The sequence below is a fragment of the Humulus lupulus genome, chromosome 4 (genome assembly GCF_963169125.1).
Source record: "Humulus lupulus chromosome 4, drHumLupu1.1, whole genome shotgun sequence".
In the NCBI taxonomy this organism is placed as follows: domain Eukaryota; kingdom Viridiplantae; phylum Streptophyta; class Magnoliopsida; order Rosales; family Cannabaceae; genus Humulus; species Humulus lupulus.
The window spans coordinates 190,054,786-190,082,173 of NC_084796.1; the positions used below are offsets into that span (position 1 = coordinate 190,054,786).

The 27,388-nt window shown below is 39.8% G+C and overlaps 1 protein-coding gene and 1 non-coding gene across 2 annotated transcripts; one reads left to right on the forward strand and one right to left on the reverse strand.

Moving 5' to 3' along the window:
- Positions 1–6,838: 6,838 nt before the first annotated feature.
- LOC133832750 (uncharacterized) lies at positions 6,839–8,539 on the forward strand. Its single transcript, XM_062263057.1, has one exon. It carries the CDS (start codon positions 6,839–6,841, stop codon positions 8,537–8,539), a length of 1,701 nt encoding a protein of 566 aa, XP_062119041.1.
- On the reverse strand, positions 7,406–7,512 carry LOC133833193 (small nucleolar RNA R71). Its single transcript, XR_009892587.1, has one exon. It is a non-coding gene; the product is annotated as a small nucleolar RNA R71 (small nucleolar RNA).
- Positions 8,540–27,388: the final 18,849 nt, after the last annotated feature.

Below are 27,388 nucleotides of genomic sequence, written 5' to 3' on the forward strand. Positions count from 1 at the left end.
CATGGCCTGCATCTTCCTCCGTAAAAATGATTGGTTGCCTCTCCAATCGCTGCTGCTTTGACTGACGCTATTTCGGGACGAACTCCACTCCGTTATGAGCCTTTAGTTCGTTCACGTATCTCTTTTGGGCGCCTCTGCTCGTGCTAGCCATGTGCGGACCTCCAGAGATGGTGGATATCTCCCCCCCTACAACAGGGGGAGGGATATCCTGATCTAACCGAGACCCAGGCTGACTGGCTGGGATATCCGGAGCAGGTCGGTTTGCTAGAACCCTGTTCCATGAGTATTAAGCCAAGGGGCCGGCTCGGATGAGAGTCTCGATCTCATCTTTTAAATGCCTACAATCGTCGGTATTGTGGCCCGCATCGTTATGAAAATGGCAAAACTTGGAAGTATCTCTCTTTCCCTTGTGGTGCTTCAATGGCTCCGGCCTCTTCCAGGGGACTCGAGTAGAGTTGGCCAGGAAGATACTCTCCCTGGACTGGGTGAGCTCGGTATACGTCGTGAAAACGGGCTTAAACTTGTCTACGGACTTATTCTTCTTTTGGCCGTGCTGACTGTTTTCGCCATTTCCCTTTCTTTTGCCTCCACCGGGCTGGTTGTTTTGTGTGACATTTTGGGTCGCTACCACGACCTCCGTCCCTACTCCAGCAGGCTGCTCGGGGACCTGGCTGGTTCCCGCAGCTGAAGCTTCAGCTTCTTCCAAGTTGATCCATTCTTGGGCTCTGTTAAGGAATTCGTTAACCGAGCTGACTCCCTTCCTTTGTATATCCTTCCAGAGATCTCCTCCGATGAGGATTCCAGTTCTCATGGCCATGAGCTTGGAGCTATCATCCGCATCTCTGGCTCGAGCAGCAACGTTCACGAATCTGCTCAGGTAGGCCTTCAGAGTCTCACCGGGCTGCTGCCTCACGTTAGCCAGGGAGTCGGCCTGAACACGGGCGGCCTGGGAGGCTTAGAATGCCCTTTTGAAGTCAGCTGAGAAGGTCTTCCAGGAATTGATTGACTGTCTTTTACTTTGCTTGAACCACTGCCTGGCTGGTCTGGTCAACGTGGAAGGGAAGATTAAGCATCGCAGCTCGGGGCCAATGTTGTGGGCCATCATCAGGGTGTTGAACATCCCTAGATGGTCCGATGGGTCTCCATCCCCATTGAACTTTGACAAGTGGGGCATACGGAAACCAGATGGGTACGTCGTTGCTGCTATACTGGGGGCGAAGAGTTCCATCTCATCCCCTGAATCATATTTGTCTTTTTCTTTTTCTGATAGGAGCTTCCTCATCAGCTCCTCCATCTGAGCCAAGCGCTCGAGGGTTTGGTCTCGATGTCCTTGGTTATTCCGGGGCTGTTCAACAGCTCCGGACCCATTGTACATATTTGGTGGGTTATTGCCCCTCCTATCTTGAGATAGGTTATTTGGGACATTCCCTCCATTACATACTTCGGACAGAGCCCCCCCTGAGCGAGCCTGGCCATCTCCTCCTGCTCTGTCCTCTCTATGAGAGTTGAGGCGATCTCGCAGGTCGCCTCCCTGGGTGGTCTGATGACTTTGCGCCAAACTCAGACGCTGGCGCAGGTCTCCCCCCGAGAGATCACTCCGGCGACTGCCGGTCCAATGGCTCCTGCTAGATAGGCTCGTAGTCTGCCTTTGGTGCTGAGGATCTGGGCTTTCCCTCGGCGCCCTGCTACGCCGGGAAGGTCCTGCCGATGGCGGATTTCTCCTACTACTCCCATAGGCTGGGATGTCTCGGATGGGCTGAGGAGGAGACGGATATCTGATTGGAGAAGGAGGATGCCTGACTGGAGAGGCTATCCTAGTTCCGTCAGGACGGACCAAGTTTGGTGGGGGTCTTTCGGCCCTGCCAACCTGCTGGTCCCGCGCCTGGAGATCTGGACGAGGCGCAGGATGGTTGTTGGGAACGGGCTGATGTCGTGAGCCCTCCCTGGATCTCCTTCGGGAATTTCCTCGAGCTCCTCTGGGCGTCCTCGAGGATGGTTGGGAGCTAGGAGTTGACGTCCTGACCGAACGGCTGTATTGCTGTTGTTCAGCTCTAGGCATTCCTCCGAAGTCTGCCTCTCGATGGTGTGATGAAGGGGTGGAGTTGGCTGCTGGAAGTCTATCCGAACGGCTATGCCTGGACCGGTTACCCCAGCGAGACTTAGGAGCCTCGCCTTGCCTCTCTCCGACGTTAACGCCGGTTGTGAGAGGGGGTAGTCGGGCTAGCATATCCTAGATTTGCTGGCTAGCCGTTGCTAACTGGCTCCTCAGCTGAGCGTTCTCCATCTCCACCGCAGTATAATAACATGGGTTCAGATTAAGCAGCCGGGGCGCCGAACTACCAGTATCATCTTGGCCCGCCGGCTGTTTTCCTGGCCGCTGCTGGACTTCAGGAACTTGTTCACCAGGGACAGCAGTGTGATGAGCCTTCTGCCCATCATGTTGTTCTGTCTCGTTACCATGCCTGGACCGAGTAGTCACCATAGTTGGATGTTTGCGACAGCACTAATCGAACTTGCTCTCAATGAAAGCACCAAACTGTTGACGCGGTTCTTCGCCAATAGGTAATTAAGAGAAGAAGAGGAAGGGATTAGTGCTAAATGTAGAACTGTAACAGATATATGATCTTAGAGAATGAAAGAGGTGACTCAAGACACGTTTTTTAAGTGGTTCAAAGGTTAAAATCCTTCTACTCCACTAGTCAGTATTATTGCTCTATACTGGATATTTGATTACAGGGCCTTTTTTTACAATAGAGAATCCAACCCTTATTAAGTCCCAGGGTCTCCATATTTATAGGATAAGGCACCTGGGAGTTGGTAAGAAGGTCATCCCGTGACCCTCTTATCTATCACATCAACTCTGTGACATTCATGATTAATTCCTAAACCTGACACATTAGTGTGGTCAAATCGATAGGTAAGGAGATAATGGGCCGCACGGCCCAACCCAGTCGTGGGTGTCTGAATACGCACGTTCCTGCTGCGTGTCCGAGAAGTCAGGGGGATATCAGACACGTGATGTCTGATATATGCACGTTTACCTTGCGTGTGTTGACTTCACAAAGGGTCATAGACTCCATATCCAGCTCGCACCACGAGCTGCATACTTGACTCGACCTTCGGCCTTCAGAATCCCTGCCCCAGTCTTGGGCAATGAAGGCAAGCCCTTGGGGTTTCCTCGAGCTAGGTAGGTACGACCTAATGACAGAAGCTCCGGTCTGCGGTGACGTCCACGAGATAACTATGATTAGGCCGCAGCTCGGCTCGCTAATCAGCCCGTGGGAAAAACAGGGCGTACAACGCCTTTTCTTGGAATTTTTCATTGAGAAGCGTTCAAGCACTTTATCAATGTAAGTTGCTTGAGATAGAGCTAAAAGTTTGTTCTTTCTATCCTTGATGATCTGGATACCTAGAACATCACTTGCTTCACCCAAATCCTTCATCTGGAATTTAGTGCTCAACCAATTCTTCACATCTGATAATTTCTTAACATTGTTTCCAATGAGTAAGATATCATCTACATAAAGAACCATGAATACCACTATTTGATTTGCCTTCAGTTGGTAAACACAGGGCTCATCAATATTTTGTTCAAAGCCATAGGTCTTGATTATTTCATCAAACCTAAGATTCCAGGAACGAGAAGCTTGCTTAAGTCCATAGATGAACCTATTCAACTTGCAAACTTTTCCTTCTTGTCCAGATACTTTAAATCCTTCTGGCTTATCCATATAAATGACTTCGTCAAGCTTTCCATTAAGAAAAACTGTCTTGACGTCCATTTTCCAGATCTCATAGTCGAGAGCGGCTACTATGGATAGGAGGATGCGAATGGATTTGAGCATGGCTACTGGACTAAAAGTTTCCTCATAGTCCATGCCTTCTCTTTGGGTATAACCCTTTGCCACTAATCGAGCTTTATAAGCCTCGATATTTCCATCAACACCTCATTTCTTCTTGTAGATCCACTTGCACCCAATGGCCCTAAAGTCACTAGGCGCTTCCACAAGATCCCAGACGGAATTTTGAGTACATGGACTCCATTTCCTGTTTCATGGCTTCGAGCCATAGTTCCTTTTCAGGGCTAGCCATTGCCTGTTTGAAAGACAATGGATCATCATCACTAGTGTCACCAACAACCATATTGGTTTCACCATCCAAACCATAGCGAACTGGGTTTCTAGAAACCCTCCCACTACGACGAGGCTCCGTGACTGTTTGCTCAAGAATAATGGTACTTTCTTCATTTAAATCGACTTGCATCGGTTGTACATGAAGAGTGGTAATTTCATCATCAACTCACATTGATGATGATGGAACATTGGTTGGAGTCAATTCTTTAACCATCTCCTCTAAAACTACTTTGCTGCGAGGTTTAAAGTTATGGACATAGTCATTTTCCAGAAAAGTAGCATTTGTAGAAGTAAACACTTTCTTTTCTGAATGACTATAAAAAAAAATTCCACCCTGAGTACCTTTAGGATATCCAACAAACATGCAAACTTCAGTTCGCGGTTCTAGCTTTCCCTTATTTTTCCTCAGGACGTGAGCGGGACACCCCCAGATTCTATAATGGCGTAAACTAGGTTCACGACCATTCCAGCGTTCTAAAGGTGTTTTGGGGATTGATTTTGATGGCACGACATTGAGAATGTCATTCGCGGTTTCAATTGCATGTCCCTAGAACGAAGTTGGTAGAGTTGAGTAGCTAAGCATGCATCTAACAATTTCCAATAAAGTTCTGTTTCGGCGTTCCGCTACACCATTTTGTTGCGGAGTACCTGGGGCAGTAAGTTGTGATAAAATCCCAAGTTCAGTTAAATTATCTTGAAACTGCATATCCAAATATTCTCCACCCCTATCAAATCGCAAGATCTTTAACGTTTTACCTAATTGGTTCTGAGCCATTGCTAGGAATTCCTGAAACTTTGAAAATGTTTCTGATTTCCTATGCATTAGGTAAAGACATGAGTATCTAGAGTAATCATCAATGAAAGTGACAAAATACTCAAAACCACCCCTGGCTTGTACATTCAAAGGTCCACAAACATCTGAATGCACAAGACCAAGTGGTTCTTTGGCCCTATCACCCTTTGCAGAGAATGGACGCTTGGTCAGTTTGCCTTCTAGACAAGATTCACAGACAGGTACTTCACCTAAGGTGAGTTCCCTCAAAGGTCCATCCTTTGTAAGTCTTTGAATCCTATCATATCCAATGTGACCTAGTCTCAAGTGCCATAAATACGTCATATTATTGTTATCGGTCTTTTGACGTTTATTGGTCCTAGGTTTAGTGATAAGGTCATTTTTGTATTAATATTTGTTAAGTTTTTCTATGCTTGGACGGTGTTATGATAGAATTTTTAATAGTTTTAACTAAGTTTCGTGATTCTACAACATATTTTCTACGTTGCGTTTTATGATGATAAATCTGACATTTTGATGGCAAGTGTAGTTAAAATAAAGATTTAGGAGTATTCAAAGCTTTCGGGATTGAAATGTGGAAGTGGTGGCAATGTGCAAGCTATCTAAGATCAAGAATTGAAGAAATTGGAGGTAGGCCGCGGCTCATAAAACTCAGGCCGCGGCACTTTAAATGGAATTGCAGTTTCAGAATTTTTTCTTCCAGACAGGCCGCTGCCTGAGTGACTGATTTGTGCACAGATTTTGTTCTAGGTCGCGGCTTGCGACGTCATTTTCAGATTTTGTATTACTTTTTAATTAGAATTTAATTGAGACTATAAAGGATGATTAGGGTTAATTTGAGAGGGATTTTTATTACGGTTTTAAGAGAGAAAAAGACTGAGAAAGGGCTGAAGAGAAGACTACAAGACTACATTACTTTTGTTCATCAATCTTGTTTCTTTTCTTCCCTTAATCTCTTTAATTTTAATTATAATTATGTTTGTGATTATGATTACTATTATGGAGTAGGTTCTTTTTAGGTTAAGGGTTAATTCAAAACCCAAGACATGAATTCTTGATTGTTGATAATGAATATCATTCTTTAATTTCTCTCAATATTAAATTGTTTCTATTTTTCCAATTGAATGTTATGAATTTTGTGAATTCTTGTTAGGTGGCCAACTAATTAAGGTTTTACATTGTTCAATTGTCATCTTAGAATTACTACTCACCTAATAGTTTAGGATTCTAAGTGTATGTGATAAATTGCAATTGATAGTGATGTCAAAAGAATTGTTGATTGTGATGAAAAATAGAACCTAGGTTAAATGAATTATATGCTTCATTAATTTATTGCCTAGATTAACTTGTTTCCATAGGAGTTAATGCTTTATCTAATTTAAACAGATTGTATGCTTCATAGATTTATTGCTTAGATAAAAAAGTTAATTATTGAGCGCTTCGCCTTGATTACTTATAATAGGGAGACTGGGATAATTGACTGCTTCAGCGTTATCTGCGGGGTTAATAGTTTAATTGAGAAATTGGAATAATATTTATTATTAGTGATTAGGAATGATTGTTAAGGGTGGAGATTAACCTTTAATTGTTTCTTAATATCGTAATATCAATCTTTAATTACTTTCTAGTTTATGTTATTTAATTTTGAGTAAAAAATCAAAATTCTCGTTTAAGTTTTAGTGTTAATTCTTGAATAATAAAGTGAATGATAGTCCTCATGGGCTCGACCTGTGCTTGCTATTATACTTAAATAATTGGGAGTATTGAAAGAAAAATCATTGTTAAATTTGTGTGGTATACGACAACCATCAAATTTTTGGCGCCGTTGCTGGGGACTATTGTTATTCTCTTTGTTATTCAAATTTATTTATCTGTGACTAATTAGTTTTTACTGTGGAATTATCAGGTGTGTATGTCTGGTGAAGACGATACTCAAGAAAGGTTCTCTCGGCTTAAACAATTTCTTGAGTCATCGTCAGCTTCTCGTTCTTCAAGGACTATCACCGATAATCCTCTCTTTCAACGTCTTGCTCCACAAGTCAATCCTGTTAAAGTGCCATTACCGTCTGACAACGAATCTGATTTTGACCATTCAGTTCGATTCTATAGAACAATGGCCCAGCAAAGGACATTGAAAGAGTTGGCAACACCAAATCTTGACCAACAACCACTTTGCATCCAGTATCCACCGTTGGATGTAAACTTTGAGCTAAAATCGGGCCTCATCCACTTATTGCCTTCTTTCCATGGGCTGCCTGGTGAGGATCCGAATAAACATTTGAAGGAGTTTCATATTGTCTATTCTAGTATGAAACCTGCTGCAGTGACTGAGGAACAAATTAAGCTGCGAGCTTTTCCTTTCTCCCTAAAGGATGCAGCCAAAGAGTGGTTGTACTATCTTCCACCTGGTACTGTTGAAACTTGGAATGGTATGAAGACTATGTTCCTAGAACGATCCTTTCCAGCATCTAAAGTTGGAAGCATCAAGAAAGAGATCTGTGGTATAAGGCAGTATATAGGAGAGTCTTTGTATGAATATTGGGAGAGATTTAAAAGGCTATGTGCTAGTTGCCCTCATCATCAGATAAGTGAACAACTCCTCATTCAGTACTTTTATGAAGGATTACAATCATTGGATAGGAGTATGATTGATGCAGCCAGTGGGGGTGCACTAGTTGATAAGGCTCCTGCTGTAGCTAGGAGCTTGATTTCTAATATGGCTGCTAACTCACAACAGTTTGGCATTCGCCAAGATCTTGTTCCACCACCCAAATCAACTAATGAAGTGAGCACCTCTAATGCTAATCAGCTAGGTCAAAAATTAGCTCAATTAACTGCAGTGGTCCAACAACTAGCTTTGGGCCAACAGGTGCGGCCATGTGAAATCTGTCAAGTTGTGGGGCACGCTACTGATACTTGCCCTACTCTAGTGGAGGGAGAAACTGAGGGTGTTAACACTGTAGGAAATTTCCCTGGTCAATTAAGTCAGATGTATTATGAACCATTTTCACAAACTTATAACCTTGGCTGGCGTGATCATCCAAATCTTCGTTATGGGAATCAACAACAAATTGCTCCACAACCAACATCAGCGAGACCACCTGGTTTCACTATGCAACAACGATTTCAAAATAATTTTGTACCTAGACCATCACAAGCACCGCAAGCTGTTCCACCACCAAGTGCTAAACCTTCTACTGAGGATTTAATCAATGCACTTGCTACAAATACTCTTCAATTTCAGCAAACCACCCAAGCTTCCATCAAAAGTTTGGAGAATCAGGTGGGACAATTAGCAGCATCATATAACATGTTGGAAGCTCATCTGTCAAATAAATTGCCTTCACAATCTGAGATGAATCCCAAGGAGAATGCTAGTGCAGTAACTTTGCGAAGTGGGACGCAATACGATCCACCTAGTCCTCCAATGCCCAGTAAATTGTCATCCAAGCCACAAGTTGATTGCTCAGTTAATGAAGATGTTCCTCCAAAGCCAACCACCCCTACACAACTAAGCCCTAAGCCTACTTTTGTCATTCCACCTCCATTCCCAAGTAGACTTAAGAAGACTAAAAAGGAAGAGGTTGACAAGGAAATTCTTGATACGTTCTGAAAGGTAGAAGTGAATATTCCTCTTCTTGACGCTATTAAACAAGTGTCACGCTATGCCAAGTTTTTGAAAGAGTTGTGCACTAATAAGCGTAAGTTGAGAGGTAATGAAAAAGTTAGTGTGGGGGAGAATGTTTCCGCAGTTCTTCAAAAGAAGCTTCCACCAAAGTGTAAGGATCCTGGTACTTTTACTATCCCTTGCACTATTGGTAATAAAAGAATTGAGCGTTGTATGTTGGATTTGGGAGCATCTATCAATGTCATGCCATTCTCCATTTATGCTTCATTGAATCTTGGTCCACTTGAAGATACATGGGTGATTATTCAACTTGCTGATAGGTCGAATGCTTATCCCAGGGGTGTAATAGAAGATGTTTTAGTTCAAGTGAATGAATTGGTGTTTCCGGCTGATTTTTATGTTCTTGATATGGAAGATGAATCTATTCCATGCTCCACTCTAATTTTGTTGGGGAGACCATTCATGAAAATTGCGAGAACTAAGATTGATGTGCATGACGGTACGTTGACCATGTAATTTGATGGGGAGACTATTCGATTTAATATTTTTGAGGCTATGAGATATCCAAGTGATGTGCATGCTGTTTACTCTCTTGATGTGTTGGATATCCTTTCTCAACGAGTTTTAGATTTGCATAGTGAAGATTGTTTGGAGGTTGCGTTGAGAGAGCATCTTGTGTTGACCGATGAAGATTTGTCTCATGAGATCATGGATGTCATAACCACACTCAATAGTGGTTTTGACAAGACTTTTAAGAAGGTTGCATTTCTTAATTTGAGAGTACTCAATTTAAGAAGGTTGGATGTCTAATGAGAAATTGCAGTCATCAATTATTCAAGCTCCTACACTTGAATTGAAGCCACTTCCGGAGCATCTCAAATATGTTTACTTGGGGAAGAACGAGACACTTCCAGTTATAATTGCAAGAAATCTCAACCAAGTCCAAGAAGAAAAATTAATGAGAGTACTCAATGAATATAAAACAGCCATTGGTTGGTCTATTGCTAATATTAAGGGGATTAGCCCTTCTATGTGCATGCACCGAATTTTACTTGAAGAAGGGTCTAAACCAACACGTGAGGCGCAACGAAGATTAAATCCACCTATGATGGAGGTTGTGAAAAAGGAGATACTGAAGCTCCTTAGTGTGGGTATTATTTACCCAATTTCAGACAGTCAATGGGTGAGTCCTGTTCAAGTAGTGCCAAAGAAGTCTGGAATCACAGTGGTAAAGAACGATGAAAATGAGCTGGTACCAAAAAGAATGCATACCGGGTGGCGAGTTTGTATAGACTACCGAAAGTTGAATGCGGCAACCCGTAAAGATCACTTTCCATTACCTTTCATTGATCAGATGCTTGAGAGATTAGCAGGTCATCCTTATTATTGTTTTCTTGACAGTTATTCGGGATATAATCAGATAGTTATAGCTCTTGAAGATCAAGAGAAGACAACCTTCACAAGCCATTTTGGTACATTCGCTTTTCGACGTATGTCGTTTGGGTTATGTAATGCTCCTGCCACATTTCAGCGATGTATGATGAGCATTTTTTTAGAATATATTGAAAATATCATTAAGGTTTTTATGGATGATTTTAGTGTTTATGGTGACTCATTTGATCGCTGCCTTCATAATCTCACTTTGGTACTCCAGCGGTGTATTGAAACTAACCTTGTGCTTAATTGGGAAAAATACCATTTTATGGTAAACCAAGGTATAGTTTTGGGTCATGTGATTTCAGTCAAGGGAATAGAGGTCGATAAGGCAAAGATTGATTTAATTCGTTCTCTACCATCTCTGACTAGTGTGAAAGAAGTGAGGTCATTCCTTGGGCATGCTGGGTTCTATCAGAGATTTATAAAGGATTTCTCTAAAATTTCCACACCATTATGCAACCTTCTTCAAAAAGATGTAAAGTTCGAGTTTAATGAAAAATGTTTAGTGGCTTTCAACTTATTAAAAGAGTCATTGACTACAGCTCCCATAATTCAGCCACCAAATTGGGAGCTACCTTTTGAACTCATGTGTGATGCAAGTGACTATGCCGTGGGTGTTGTTCTTGGGCAGCGAGTTGACAAGCTTCCTCATGTTATAGATTATGCTTCTCGCACTCTTAATGATGCTCAACTTAATTATTCCACCACTGAAAAAGAGCTCTTGGCGGTCGTTTTTGCCTTGGAAAAGTTTCGGTCATACTTGATTGGAACTAAAGTGATTGTTTATACCGACCATGCTGCTCTTCGCTATTTATTGGCAAAGAAAGAAGCCAAGCCTCGGCTGATCCAGTGGATTCTACTTCTTCAAGAGTTTGATTTGGAGATAAAAGATAAAAAGGGTTCTAAGAATAGGGTGGCGGATCACTTGAGTCGTCTTATTCAGGATGAAGATAATTTGCCCATAGAAGAAAAATTTCTGGATGAGCAACTCCTCGCCATGCAAGAAGTTATTCCTTGGTATGCCGACATTGTAAACTACCTTGCTTCAAAGGAGTTACCAAGTGATCTCACACAAGCACAACGGAACAAGATCAAGCATGATGCTCGCCACTACATATGGGATAAACCTTATCTTTGGAAGCATTGTACTGAACAAATCATTCGAAGGTGTGTACCTGAATCTGAATTTTGTTCCATCCTTGCTTTTTGTCATGCTTATGCTTGTGGTGGACACTTTGGACCTAAGAGGACAGCTCGTAAGATATTTGACAGCGGTTTCTATTGGCCCACAATTTTCAAAGATTCTTATGCTTATTGTAAGGCATGTGATCGTTGTCAACGAGTTGGTAACATAACGACCAAGGATCAAATGCCTCAAACTCCTATTTTAATTCTTGAGATCTTTGATGTTTAGGGTATGGATTTCATGGGACCATTCCCATCCTCTTTTGGCTATGAATATATTCTATTGGCAGTAGACTACGTGTCTAAATGGGTGGAAGCAATTGCAACTAGAACGGATAATTAAAAAACGATAGTGGATTTCATTCGCTCCAACATTTTTGTGCGTTTTGGTACACCTAAGGCTATACTTAGTGATCGAGGCACTCATTTTTGTAACAAGAGTATAGAAGCATTGTTTCGACGCTATAGTGTAACTCACAAGGTGACAGTTGCTTATCATCCACAAGCCAACGGGCAAACGGAGGTTTCTAATCGTGAAATTAAATTGATTCTTGAGAAAACTGTAAATCCAAATCAGAAAGATTGGAGTACAAGGCTTGATGATGCCTTGTGGGTGTATCGTATGACATATAAAACACCTATCGGTATGTCACCTTATCGGTTGGTGTATGGGAAGCCTTGCCATCTACCGGTAGAGCTAGAACATAAGGCTTGGTGGGCTGTAAAGAAGTGTAACATGGATATGGTTGCTGTAGGACAACAACGAATGCTTCAATTGCATGAGCTAGAAGAAATACGCAATGAAGCATATGAGAGTTCGAGAATCTACAAGGAGAAAACCAAAGCTTTTTATGACAAACATATTCTTCGAAAGAGTTTTGTGGAAGGTCAGAAAGTTCTCATGTATCACTCTCGCCATAAACTTTTTCCTGGGAAGTTGAAGTCTCGTTGGTTTGGTCCATTCATTGTTACCAAGGTTTTTCCTCATGGAGCAGTCGAAGTTGTAAGTCCAAGTACCGGAAAGTCATTCAAGGTGAATGGTCAGAGATTAAAGCCATATTATGAATCAATGGAGGAAGAACAAGCTGTTGTGATTCATCTCATTGACCCGGTATATGTTGATGAATGAAGCATTAAGTCGAGCTATGAAAATAAACTTAGCTACTTTGTAAATTAGTTTATTTTCATTATTTAAATTGAACATTACGTTTTTTATTTTTGTTTTTGTTGAGGTAATTTTAGTTTAATTTTTGTAATTAGAACCGTGAAAATCGTGAAAAAAAAAATTAAAATAATTTTTTTTTTGAAAAAATGAAAAAGTTTGAAAAAAAGGGACTCAGGCCGCGGCCCTTTTACGAGAAAAAAAGGAAAAAAATGCATCAGGGACCTCTTAGGCTGCGACACATCTCTCACAGGCCGCGACACACACTTTGCAAGCCGCGGCCTACGCGCGGAATTTCAGCAATCAAGATTCGCAGGCCGCGGCACGTCTTCTGTAGGCCGCGGCTCTTTTTCCAGAAAAAAGCTTCAGGGCAATGCAGGTCGCGGCACACGAGAGGAATTTTAGAAAACTCATGCCAGGTTTGTGTGTAGGCCGCGGCACGCATTTTGCAAGCCGCGGCCTACGAACGATTTCAGAACTTTATAATTTTAAAATCTCCATTTCATCATTTATCTAAACATCACAAAAAAAAACCCCATTCCTCTTTCTTCTTTTTCCCATAATTTGCATCACAAACCCCTATCAATTCCTCCATTTTCCCTTGTTTTCTTTATTCTTTTTCCATCACCATCACCCTAATTCATTATACCCATTTCTTTCTCTCTTCCTCCAGTACTCCATAAACACATCTCCACCTTAACTTCCCCACACTAATCCGAAATTCACACATTCCTTTTTGTTTTCCACATTTCCTATGCATTTCATATATATAATCCAATAAGATTTGCACTCACATTCATTAATTTCATCAAGTAAGTTTTTCTTTGAAATAAAATATTTGTTTTGTCACTTGCATAATTGAAGTGTGGTGTATTTAGGAAATATTTGTGTGGTAGTTTATTTTGGTAATCCATGTCCTGTGTATTACTTTGATTATTAATTCATGGACATTTTGATTTTTTGGGAAGTTTTGCTTCATGGTCTATAATTTGTTGGAGATGGTATTTTTATGCACTCTATGTGTTTGATAAAATTTTTGTGAGGAATGGAGTATATGGTTGGTGTATGAGTGTTCTTGGGGTGAGTTAGAATTTGTTATGTAGGAGTTGAGTTGATGCATTGTGTCACTTTGACCTTGGATTTGGGGGAATTTAAACTTTGGTATGGATTAATGTTGGGCATTGTGGTGTTTTTCTCTTAATCTTTTAATGACTAACAATGGTGTTTTTGGGTTCCTGTTCTTTATTTTTCTAATTTTTGGACAGCCATGGCTCCAAAGACAAATAGGAATCAAGCTTCTTCATCGATACCAATTCCCTATGATCCCCAAATATTTGTGTCTATTGAGGCCTATGAAAGTTACTTGAATGCCATTGCTCATGATAAAGCATGGGTCCCTGAGCGAGGATTTGATCTTCATATGCATCATGATCAACCTTTTCTCATGAATCAAATTGAGTCTCGGGGTTGGGAAAAATTGTGTGCTCATCCTGAATCGGGCATTGGTCCTATTGTTCGTGAGTTTTATGCCAACGCTGTGGCTCATGAAAATTACAAGGTGAAAGTGAGAGGTGTGAAAGTGTCCTTCAAAGCAGCTGATATTAATAGCTATTATGAGCTACCTCACTTTCAGTGTGATGAATATGGTGCGATTAAAGATAATTTTGATCATCAAGCTATTATTGATGAAATTGCAATGTCGGGTGCTGTATGGAATTTATATAATAATGGGGCTCCTCGCTACATCAAAGCTTCTTATCTGGATAGTAATACAAAAGCTTGGCAGTGGTTCATGGGGGCAAAATTAATGCCTACAGCCCAACTTGGTCATGTTGATATTCATGAAGCAATTCTTCTTTATGCAATTCTTACTGATAAAACCATTAATGTGGGGCAAATTATTCATGCTTCCATCATCCGAAGTATGAGCCAAGTGACGAATGGATTTTATGTTCCCTCATTGATCACTGTGTTATGTAAGAAGCAGGTGTTCCTTGGGATGAGTCTGAAGACAAGGTGCATCCATTGCGCATCATTGATCACAATACCCTTGATCGATTGAAGGGGAAAACTGCTACTCAAGTTAATGATTAAGGCCAATCTTCTATTCCGACCCCTGTTCCTCCTCTGAACGATAGTAGAAGAACCACTCAACAACGTTTGCAAGCTTTGGAGCAAGAGGTTTATTATGGCCGACTTGATATTCGGGCGAATACTCAGCATATCCTGGATCACAACCAGAGGTTTGTGGAATATGCGAGCTATCAGGATATTTGTTATAGGATGGATCAGGCTCGTTTGAATGTGGATATGTCTACATATCCACCTGCTCCTACTTGGTTGCAGCCATACTGTAATGCCCCGAATTCTCCGATATGTTTAACGACGGGAATAGTAGGCCGGGAGGGCCGTACTTGCTTAATTGTGTTATTAATTGATAAAATGCATGTATATGTTGATTATATTATGATATGATGTGAAATGCATGCATGTGAATCCATATTTTTAATTACAGGGGTGTGATGGTAATTTGGCCCGTTGAGGGTAAATTGTTTATTTGTACGCATGTTGGTGACATATTATGAGACCACATTATGATGTGGGTTTGCTCGAGCCATTTGACATGAGACGATCAAGGAATGTTAAGTAGCGGTTTAGTCATAACGAGATTAAGTTCGAGGCTCGGGGTGAGTCTCGGGATGTTTTAATGATTAGAACGTTGCCGGGAGTAAAAAGGGTAACGGGATATGAATTATTGGTGTTGGGAATTTTGAGAATAGTGGGAATTGGAGAGCGTTAATTATGATTAACGAAATAGGTGAAAGATGACGATTTTACCCTTGGGGAGACATTAGAAGCTTTTGATGACCTAGGGGTATTAAGGTCATTTTGCTTGGGTTATATATGTTTCAAGAGGCTGTAGAAGGATGTAGAACAAAAACAGAGCAGCTTCTTCATGATGTACGGGAAGGTGAAGAAGCTGCTCTGTTTTTGTTCTACATCCTTCTACAGCCTCTTGAAACATATATAACCCAAGCAAAATGACCTTAATACCCCTAGGTCATCAAAAGCTTCTAATGTCTCCCCAAGGGTAAAATCGTCATCTTTCACCTATTTCGTTAATCATAATTAACGCTCTCCAATTCCCACTATTCTCAAAATTCCCAACACCAATAATTCATATCCCGTTACCCTTTTTACTCCCGGCAACGTTCTAATCATTAAAACATCCCGAGACTCACCCCGAGCCTCGAACTTAATCCCGTTATGACTAAACCGCTACTTAACATTCCTTGATCGTCTCATGTCAAATGGCTCGAGCAAACCCACATCATAATGTGGTCTCATAATATGTCACCAACATGCGTACAAATAAACAATTTACCCTCAACGGGCCAAATTACCATCACACCCCTGTAATTAAAAATATGGATTCACATGCATGCATTTCACATCATATCATAATATAATCAACATATACATGCATTTTATCAATTAATAACACAATTAAGCAAGTACGGCCCTCCCGGCCTACTATTCCCGCCGTTAAACACATCGGAGAATTCGGGGCATTACAACTATCCCATCCTTACTGAAATTTCGTCCTCGAAATTACCTGAACAGCTCGGGATACTGACTCTGCATATCTGACTCCAGCTCCCAGGTCGCCTCCTTGACCTTGCTGTTCCTCCACAATTGTGGGTGGCGCCTAGGCGCTAGGCCAGCTTCAGGAGATGTTGATTTTAGGGTTCGGGATGGTTTTTAAGGCTCGAGGGTTGGTTCCATTGCTCCTTTTGAGTAGTTTGAGAGTCCCGAGAGTGGGGGAATGGTCCCGGGAGTGTTTGTCGCTATGGATTGCAAAGGAAGATTGACTCAGATAACAGCACCCAGTTTGTTAGTGATTTATTCATGGACTTCTGCGAACAACATGGCATTATCAAGAGCTTTTCTTCAGTCACTCATCCCTAAGAAAATGGACAAGTTGAAGCAGTCAACAAAACGCTGAAGGATACACTGAAGAAAAGACTAGAAGAAGCTAAGGGGGCATGGCCGGAACAATTGCCTGAAGTACTTTGGTCATACAGAACTTCCCACCAAACAGCAATGGGTCATACTCCATTCACTTTGGCTTATGGATATGAGGCTATGTTGCCTGTTGAGTTAGATCCGCCTTCGCATCGCAGAATAGCGTACGACCAAGGCTCAAACAGCCAACTATTGATGGAATCCCTCGACTTAATCGATGAGAAACATGAGCAAGCCCAACTCCGAGTAGCTGCATACCAGCAAAAATTCGCCTGATATTTCAACTCTAAAGTGCGAGAAAGAAAGTTCAACGTTGGAGATCTTGTACTCCGAAGAGTTTTTCTAAACACTCACGACCAAGCTGCTGGAGTACTCAGACCTAATTGGGAAGGGTCATACCAAATTGAAGAAGTCCTTCACCCAGGCACATATAAACTTGCTCGCTTAAACGGAGATCTCATTCCTCGCTATTGGAATGGAGAACACCTGCGCAAGTACTATCAATAAACAATTCTTCTTAAAGAATTGGCTTGTATTAATTTTACTTTTTACAAGTTTTGAAAAAGGGTTGGTCATTTTATGTGACTGATCGCTTATAAGTGTAAGATCTTATTGATCACTCGTACAGACATGTTTCGTCCATTTATTACGAGAAATATAAGGGACTGTGCATAGCCAGTCATTTCTTGCCGATTATTGTATTCATTACAAGTATTTGCTCATTACGTGTGTTTGTTTTGCTATATTACAATTTCAATTATTTTGCTCCGAGCAGTATTGTTCAAACAGGGTTTGGTCAAGGCAAGTGACCAAGGACCTAAAGCTCCTTGATCACTTGGGGGGCATATAAGGTATAAGTAAGCAAAGCATATCATCAAAAGGTATGTAAACACATGAGCAAAATAAGTGAAAGCATGCTAGGGTACTTAGAGTATTTTTCAAAATTTTGTATTTTGTTAAATCAAAAGTGTTATGCTAAGTTCGGTCATTCGAACAGTTGTTATAATAAAATGAAAATGTATTATAATATCAAAAACGAATTACTTTACACCGCGAGCAGTATTGCTTAGATGTAATTGTTCGATTAAAAGGAAAATAACTGCCCACGCAGCAATAAAAAATTAATGTCTTTACATCACGACCAGTAGGTCGTGTAATAAAAAGATTAAAAGATAAAAAGAGAAAAGACTAAGAGGTTGTAGGGTCTTGAGGAGCGTCCTGGTCGACAGCTACGCCAACTTCATTGTCTGCACCATCTATCCCTGTTGACAGAGAGATCTCTGGGGAAGCAGGAACATTAGCCCTCTCTTCTTCCTCCAGGCGAATGGCACATTGAGACATTAGAGTCCGCCTCAGGCGTTCTGACAGATAGTTGAAGTTAGCCTCCCGGTTGTGCTTCCAAAATTCATAGAAGCAAAGATGAGTTGCTTCCTTGTACTTCTCCAAGTTCTTGGCCTCGAGTTCCTCAAGCTCTTTCACGCACTTTTCCAGCTCCTCGTCTCCTACCTGCTCGCAATTAAATCGAGCTCGAGCTGTACGGATTGTTGGTAGTTGAGTTTGGCGCTTTCCCTGAATTTTTCTTTGTCTTCATTGGATTTCTTCAAGGCATCCCGAACCTCCAGCAACTCCTCGGTCAGAGTTGCTTTTTGCTGTAGCAGTTCCTCTTTCTGCTTAGACAGCTCTGCACTCTTCTCAAGCAACTCAGTGTTTTTCCCTTCAAGCGCTTTCTTAGCCTCAGCAAGCCTGGTGTCGAAATTTTTGGTCCGGGACACCATCGCCCTCTCACGGCACCAGCCAGCGGTCATGGTCAGTAATCCCTGCAATCAGATGAAAAAGGGTAAGGCGATGGCAGAAAATCAAAAGCAAATTATTTAGCATCAAGAAGTAACTTACGCTAACTATCTCATTCAGCCCGCGGTTGAGTATTTGGTCAGTATCCATGGAAATGGTTTTGTTAATGGCCTCTTGAATGCGTTTGTGCTTGGAGAGCTTGTATATCCTCTCCCTGGCTGAGCTAACAACGATGCTGGACAGGGAGCCTTCGGGCTGAGTGCACTATGTTTGGCTGGTAGGGACCTGAGGAGTAGAGTGCTAGTCGACGGGTGTTGGAGGAGTGGAATGCTAGTCGACCGGAGGAGTTGAGGCCGGCTGCTCAAGTGGCGATGGAGGTGGCGTGTTCTCCTTCGAAGGGACAGTGGCTAGAGGGTCCTCGATTTGGGCCTTCTTTGAAGCGGTTTTACTGCTCTCCCCTCGAGTCCTCTTATCGTCCTTCTTCTTGCCTGAAGATGCAGCGGCAGCCTTGTAATGCTCGAACACATCTTCAGATGACATATCTGAACAAAAGGAAACAACACGAGCAGTGAGACAAGATACATAGATGGAGCTAAAAATGAAAGTAAAGAGATTATAAGTAAATTAACCGCGCTACAACTACTGGTCGCTACATTACTTACTACCTGGAAGAAATTTGAAGATTGGAGTATACTTAAAGTTGTCATCCCCGTCAAATAAGTGATAGGGAATTGGCAAACTATCTAAGAGCAAAAGATCATTACCATTCTCATCTGAAGATTCGTCGATGGGAGCAGGGGGTTCAGTGGCCTTCTTTTTTTCTTTTCCCTTTAGGGTGGGGGGAGCAGCAGCCCGCGGAGTGCTGGAAGGTTCCCTGATTGTTACTCCAGTGGCCCTCCTCGGAGGGGGTTGTTCCATGCCTAAGTGCTGCTCGGGAACCTCTCCGCCAATAGCACTCCCCACTGTTGACTCCCTCACATCCTGATGAGGGGCCAAAAGGCCGACCAGCCTAAGGTTAGCCTCTGTGACCAGATGCTTGACACTTTTCTCCACGTCAGACATATTGGCCAAGAGGGCTAATCTTAGCTCCATTTCTGGAGTGGGGTCTGGTCGCAACCATGGGCCTGAAAGGCACTAAAAATCTAAGGAAGTGTAGAGAAAAAATTAAAGAAAGATTAACGACCAGTGGTACAAAGACGTTACCTCCTTGAGTGAAGGTTAGGTTGTTCGCGACCATGTCAGTCGTAAGGAAATACTCCTGATAGTACTTCCCCGTGTTCGATATGTGAGTGGTGTCGGACAGGAAAGTGCGCTCTGTTTCCTGATGACAAAAGTGAAAAAACCCCGTGCTTTCTTGGTTGGGGTTAGACTTGAGGTCGAACACATAATTAACCTCATGTGGTGATGGCACAGGCCATTTTTTGTGGCTATAAAGGATATAGAGTGTTGCAAGCATTCTATATCCATTGGGAGTTATTTGGAAAGGGGTGACCCCGAAGTAGTTGGCCACCCCTTGGAAAAAAGGATGAAGAGGCAAGGTAGCCCCTGCCTCAATGTGATACCTCGATCAGGCACTGAAAGCGCCTCCAGGAAAGTTCGCCCGTTGGTCTTGAGTGGGTCGGACTAGTGTCACCCCTGGGAGTCCATATTTTCTGATATAGTTGGCGATCATCCTGATCGTTACCCAGCTTTCAGGTACAACATACCATTCAACATCTGGTTGAATAGCATTTCGGGGTTGAGCATGAGTTTGGATGTTTGGGTCAAGAATATTTTCTTCTCGACCGCTGGTCGAGGGAATTTCAGCCCGAGGAGCAGGCTGATTTGAAAGATTGGGAGTTTTCTTTTTCTGGGCTGTAGTTTTTGCTCGACCCATATTTTGGAAGAGGGTCGGTGGAGTGTTTGAAGTGGCGCGAGAAAAGGGAATTTCAGGTATTAGCAATGATGGTTGCTCCTCGTCCTCAAGCAGTTGAGCTAGTAAGTCATCGTTGATGGTTCTTTCACCTCCCCACGGATCTTGCATGAAAAGCTGCGAATAGAGAATAAGGGAGATAAGACGTAAAGCTTAAAAGCTTGTGTTGAGAGTTGGAATAACGTTGCTCGCGTATAAAAATTAAGTTTTTATGCGGCCAGCAACATTCTAACAAAAACACTAAGTTCTATACAAGCAGTTTGAAAAATAGATTGAAAAGCGGAAGTAAAAAGTTTTTCAGGAAAAAGCTTTTTCAACTCCGAAGGGGCGGGAAAAACCCAGTTTTTCAACTAGCTTAAAAATAAAAAATTTACTTCGATTTTATGCCCTAAATCTACAATCTCGTCTACCAAACTGGCTCCTAACTCCTACAGAACGTTATTTCGCTATCCTACCAAGCATCTATCAGTATGCCCATTATCCCAAAAAAGTTTCGGCCAAGAACAGTCAAGAACACAGATTTGAATACATAAAAAAACAGTTTTGCATGGCATCTCAAACGTTCAAAGGATTCGTAAAACTTACTTGGAGGAAAAGAGGGGTCTGAAACGAAGCTTTGAGCGTCCGAACGAAGGATCCTTAGAACAACGATGAAGGCTCCTCAAATTCTTTGGGCTCTGAAAGTCGAGGTTCTTAGGAGTTCTTGACGAGAAAATGGCGAATGGAAAGTAAAAAGTAAAAATGATCTTGAAGGGTCATTTATATTAGCCGAGGAGCGGTTACCAAAGTAATCATAAAGGGTAACTTTTCAAGGCATGGGGAAGTGTGATAGCCGTCGGACACATTCTTGGGAAACCGAAAAGACTTGATTAGACATGATTGGTCACCTTTTTCGAGAAAGCATGGGCGGTTCTAATAGATTTCATGGGGTATTCGAAGGGTCGGTTTCCTAAGTTTACTTATTGCTAGTCGCAATAAATAAACTTAGGGGCAAATGTTTACCCAAAAAACAGTTGCTGATGACGTGGTGAGAATTTCTCACACGTGGTTGACACGTGGCGAAAGTATTGCTCGACTATCGACCAGAAGCACACCACATCGTCAGGATTAATTTTTTATACGACCAGGCTAGTCGTATAACCTAATTTATTTCCTTCCTAAGTTGTAATCTTATGATAACTACATTGAATATTTCTTCATTATTATCTTGATACGCGATTATTAAGGAAAGATAGGACACGTTAGCATGTGTAACCCTCCTTGAGCCTATAAATATGCATGAAATAGCTCAAGGAAGGGACTTTTGAACTTTTGATTCCTGAATCTTTTTGCTAAATATTGAGAGAGAAAAAGAGCTATAGTGACTTGTACATTGTCTGATTGTAATACATTCAAGGTTTGTGAAACTCAAGAACCCTAGTTCCTTGATCACGACTTTGAGATTCAATAATAACAATATCACTAAGTGGACGTAGGTCATTACCATTGTTTGGGGCCGAACCACTATAATTCCTTGGTATTTTCTTCTTTTTCGTTAGATCATTTTTCTCATTCTTGTTTTATACTTTGTCGTACATTTGACTCCGTGTCGTTGGCTAAATCGAGGGTCAACACCATTATAAACAGTAAAGGCCCCACATGCATATTTAATACTCATAAACATGCATATAATGTATTCACATAATCATATAAATCATGCATGCCACATAGTCACGCATTTAACTAATTAAACACACATATATCTATGCCCTCCAGACGCGATAATTAAGGCACTAAACCCTATTAGCATTTTTGGGTCGTTATAGCCACAGTCGGCCAAGAGCTCATGTCCATCATGGATGCGTATTCTGGATATAACCAGATTGTAATCAACTCTGTAGACCAAGAGCACACCAGCTTCATGATTGAACATAATGTATACTGCTACAAGGTCATGCCATTCGGGCTGAAGAATTTTGGTGCTACATATCAAAGGCTGGTAAATAAGATGTTCGTTAACCATATCGGGAAAAACATGGAGGTGTAAGTTGATGACATGCTGGTCAAGTTAAAGACTACCAATGGCCATACGTATGATCTGGAAGAATGTTTTGGCGTACTGAGAAAGTACAACATGAAGCTGAACCCCCAAAAATGTACCTTTGGGGTGTCATCGGGGAAGTTCTTGGGCTTCATAGTCAATGCAAGGGGGATTGAGGAAAACCCAGAAAAAATCAGGTCGCTATTAGAAATGCCCTCACCAAGGTCACGAAAAGATGTACAGAGCTTAAATGGAAATGACACTGCCTTAAACCGATTTGTATCAAATTCCACGGACAAATGTCTTCCCTGCTACAACTTGCTTAGGGGAAATAGACAGTTTGAATGGACAAAAAAATGCGAATAGGAATTTCCGGATCTAAACACTCATCTAGCTGAGCCCCCTGCGTTATCAAAACCAATTGCTAGGGAAGATCTATACTTATACCTAGCTGTAACAGAAAATGCGGTCAGCACTGTGTTGGGGGAAGACCAAACACAGAAATCGGTGTATTATATGAGCAAGAGGCTTCTAAGAGCTAAATCTAGATATCCTCTAATAAAATTTTTTTGCATTTTGTTTAATCCTGGCCTTGAGAAAACTCAGGTCCTATTTTCAGTCCCACACTTTACACGTCTTAACCGACAACCTTTAAGGTAGGTCTTGCAAAAGCCTGAACATCGAGACGATAGTCAAAGTGGGCCATCAAACTCAGTTAGTTCGATATACTATCGAAACCACGAACAACAATCAAAGGCCAATCACTCACTGACTTTGTGGCTGAATGTACCGGCTTCCAAGACAGACCAATAGGGAACCTGTACAATAGTTGTGGAAACTCTTCGTTGACGGATCCTCAAACGAGAACAGTGATGGACCCAAAACGAGTATGTTTTAAAAAATTATAACTTGCAAGCACACGAATCGTATATGAAATATAGTATTCGTGTAAGCACGAGATCGAACCCAAAGGAGTTGTCTAAAATAAAAAAGAAAACTATTTTAAACTAAAATTAATAAATTCTAACCTAGCTCCAAAGATTGATGAGATTTTTGTATAATGAAAATAAAATAAAAGATAATAATAAAGAAATTAAAGACAATATATAAAAATAAATTAATAGTAGAAATCAAGATGGTAAAAGAAGATTATTAAGGTATTAGAGTCCATAAAATATAAGTTCAATAATATTTATAAGTACATTGATTCCCAAGTTTCATAAATAGTAGAAATTTATCAACTATCACTTATTCAAATTAGATATTCTATTTAAGCACAAATTTTCATGGAATTGTAGGATTTATCTTCACTTTTAAAATTATAATTTCAAAGTATTTAATATAAATCAATCTAATAAAATAACAAATAAATCAATGAGTATTATTTATAAGGCAAAACATAATATTTTTGTTCTAAGCATTTGATGTGAACAATTTAATGGCACACCTTAATCAAATAATATTATAATTTTGCACTAATGAAGAACAAAGTGTAAATATGTTCTAACAACAAAAAATACAAGATATTTAAGATGAAAGAAAATATTTGAAGAAGAAAATCCACAAACTTTATTACACAAAATGAGAAATCAACACACAGCATAAATACTATCTAGTTACATATTGTTTCATCATCACCTTAATAATCTTAAAAATATTAGAAGCTCATAACTAGCATAGAAATTACAAACACAAATAGGAAAATTTGGAGGAGGAACCCCCAAAATTTTCCTCTAAAAACTCTGAAAAAATGACCAAAAAGAAGAAAAAGATGAAGAGAATGGGGTGGTCTTGAAAGTGTAGAAATTGTAGTGTAACCTCCTAAAATAAGCACAACTTAATGGTCTTGAAAATTCCATATTTATAGCCAAAATGATAGTATAATAATAATAATAATAATATGGCAAATATGGGTAAATTATAGGGTGTAATGATGATTGTGTGGAGAAAATGTGTAGAAAAGTTGGGTAAAAAGTTAGCATTTTTGGGCAAAGGGGACAAGGGTGCATTGTGTTGGGCTCAATAAGGGTGAAGGTGGTTCTGTTAGGGGTGTACACGATTTGGTTTGGTGCGGTTTAGAAGAATTTTTAAACCAAACCACTCATGCGGTTTTTTCAAAATGAAAAACCAAACCAAACCATTAAAATTAAAAAAACCAAACCAAACCATAAATAAACGGTTTGGTGCGGTTTGGTTTGGTTTTAACCATATAACCAAATTATTAAAATTTAAAACTATTTTTATTATAAAATAATTAACTAAATAGTTTATTTAAATAATAATAATTTTAGCTTTACTTTTAAGACCATAAAAGTCTACAAGTAGCTTATTGTCTTTGTTGTTGTAAGTTTAAGTATTTTGAATCATTTTATAGAAGTGAGCAAAAAAATGTTTACTTTCTAAACAATGTGGGACTTTACATTTTTTTTTTTTTTTTAGTTTTAGAAACTTGTGCATGTATTAAATACTACTAAAACATATCATAAACAATTAAATTGTTTGGCTTGGATGGTTTGGTAGACTTTATATTAACTTAAGTGGAGGGGTTCAAACCCTTGAACCATCATTTCTAAAAATTATGTTTTTAGAAAAATCATGGTCCGGTCTGGTTTAATTGGTTTTAAAAAATTAGAAACTGTGACCAAACATTAAAGTTGAGCGGTCTGGTTAAACCGAACCATCGAAAAACGGTTTCATTGGTTACGGTTTTTGGCGGTTTGGTGCGGTGCGGTTGTGGTTTATATGAACACCCCTAGGCTGTGTGCCCTGTGTGGCAGGCGGCTGGGTTGTGTGGCAGTGGTGGGCTTCGGCGTGATGGGCCTGGGGTCAGACGCTGACTGGAGGCAGCTGCTTCTGGTGTTGGGCCGAATGGCTGGAAGAGAGGCAGGCCCAAGGGAGGAGCTGCAAGCGGATGGGCCTTAGGTGGCTAGGAGGTTTCGGGCCCAGGGGTGCAGGGAAATGGCTGAAGAAGAACAGGCAGGTCGGATGGATGAGGCATGGGCGGCCCAGGAGGTGCTGGCGGGCCTGGGTAGCTTTGGGCTAGAAAACGCCACTTTCTTTGCTATTTTCTTTCAAAATTACACCTTTCTCTTCTTTATTTTCAAGCATAACAAAAATGCAAAGTACATCCTACAAAATAAGTAAACATTAAATTATAATCAAATATTTTCAATTATAAAATAAATTATATTAAATCCATGAAAATATTAATTAACATTTAATTTACTTTGGCAATTAAGTTCAATAAAATTATATTTTTAACTTTTAATAAAAAAAAATACTAATTTCAAATAATTAAACTACAACATATTATAATAAAATATCTATAAAAACACACAAAAATCTATAAAATCAAAATAAACCCAATAGATTCAAAATTACTTAAAAACTTAATAAATCAATTAAAAACTCAAGAACTAAGCAACAATTAGCCTAATAATATGGTAAAATAACTCTATTTTGTAGAGTTATCACACTCCCAAATTTAAAATTTCGCTAGTCCTCAAGCAAAAGAAAAATAAAACACACACATTTTTTTTAATTGGTGATGTCAAATGTTTACCTCAAAAATTACATAATGGAAATAGTTCAAAGAAAATCACAAATAAAAGTAAAGCTTATGTAATTAATTAAAAAGTTAAAATTGTTTTCAAAATAGAAACTTAACATGCAAACACAAAAACTATCATCAAATCATCATGTGAACATTTAGACAAGCTTATGCAAACAAAAATAGATTAAATCTGAAGAAACACATTTTTCTTTTATATATAAATCTCATATGCTTACTTTTCTTATCTCCCTCCATTTTTTCAATGTGACTTTTTTTTAGAATAGAAAAGTGTCATATAATGATAATGATAATAATAATAATAATAATAATAATAACAACAACAAACCTATAATTAAACAAAACTAACTCAAAAATTAAAAACAAAGCTTAAGATTTATTTATACTTTTCTAAGAACTAAGAAGAATTTCAATCATAATTTTTATCATCAGAAAATGAAAATCACCAATATATTTTTTTTCAAACAAAACAAAGAAAATAATTTTTTTTTTAATTTTACAACAAATGAAAAACATGCAAAAACACAAAGAAAAGCACATACACACTACCCTCAAACTTAAATGAAACATTGTCCTCAATGAGTAATAAAATGGAAAAACTTAAGAACTACTCCATTGGATGTATGCTTCCTTGATTTGGCTCCTTTGTTTTCTTCTCTTCTTTTCTTTTTGGGCAAGAAGTTTCCTTCAAGCTTTTGAAAAACATGAAACAAAAACACACAACAAAAGTGAAATATAAAATGAAACATGAAAGTATGGGTTGCCTCCCACAAAGCGCTTTAGTTTATAGTCTTTAGCTCGACTATAATTTATTTTTTTAACCTACACCCAATCGATGGTGTAGAATTTCATTAGTAGGGTGAGTTATGACTTTGATGCAAATTCTATAAATAATAATTGATAACATCACACCTACAAGAATATTAGAAATATGTAACTTTAAGGGAACATCAATAAAATAAGAAAATTGCATATCTATATTAGACTCCTTTTCATTTTGAGTAAATATACAAATTTGTTCATTTATGGGCTCTTGAGATATAATTATATCTTTTTCATTTTCCTCATGAGCCTCGAAAATTATTTCACCCAACTCTTTTGTTTTATTAGGGGTTGGATGCATATTATAAGTTCTTCAACAACTTTATTCTCTTTTTCACTTTCAATTTGACTATTTGGATTGAGAATGGGTTGGTTGGGATAAACTTGTCTTTTCGACTCTATAACAATTGCAAGTTGTCCTACTATTGTCTCAATTTTTGAGATTGACTGAGACTAGGCTTGTAAGATTTGGTAGGTTGATTGCATGAACTGTTATAGGGTATCCTCTAAAGATGGACTCGTTTCTTGTTGAATGGGATATGATAGGCCGGATTGGGCATGACTTTGATTATGCATGTTGAATTCATGCCCTATTGGAGACTGGGTATGACTCCATGAAAATTTTGGATTATGGGCAGGGGTAAAAGGGATATCAAAGGATTCATGCATATCATACATATTATTAGTTTCTCCATGATTTAAATTTGATTGTGCATAATAGTTGTACTCAGAGTTCCAATTATAATTAAAATGATTCATATAGTAAAAACTAAATGACAAACTAAATGATATTTTTTTTAAATGATAATTAAGGGAAAAAGAAAAATAAAATAAAATTAAGAGAACAAAAACAATGTTAAGACATTAAACAAAATTTAGGAAACACAAGTGCCATCAACTAATAACAA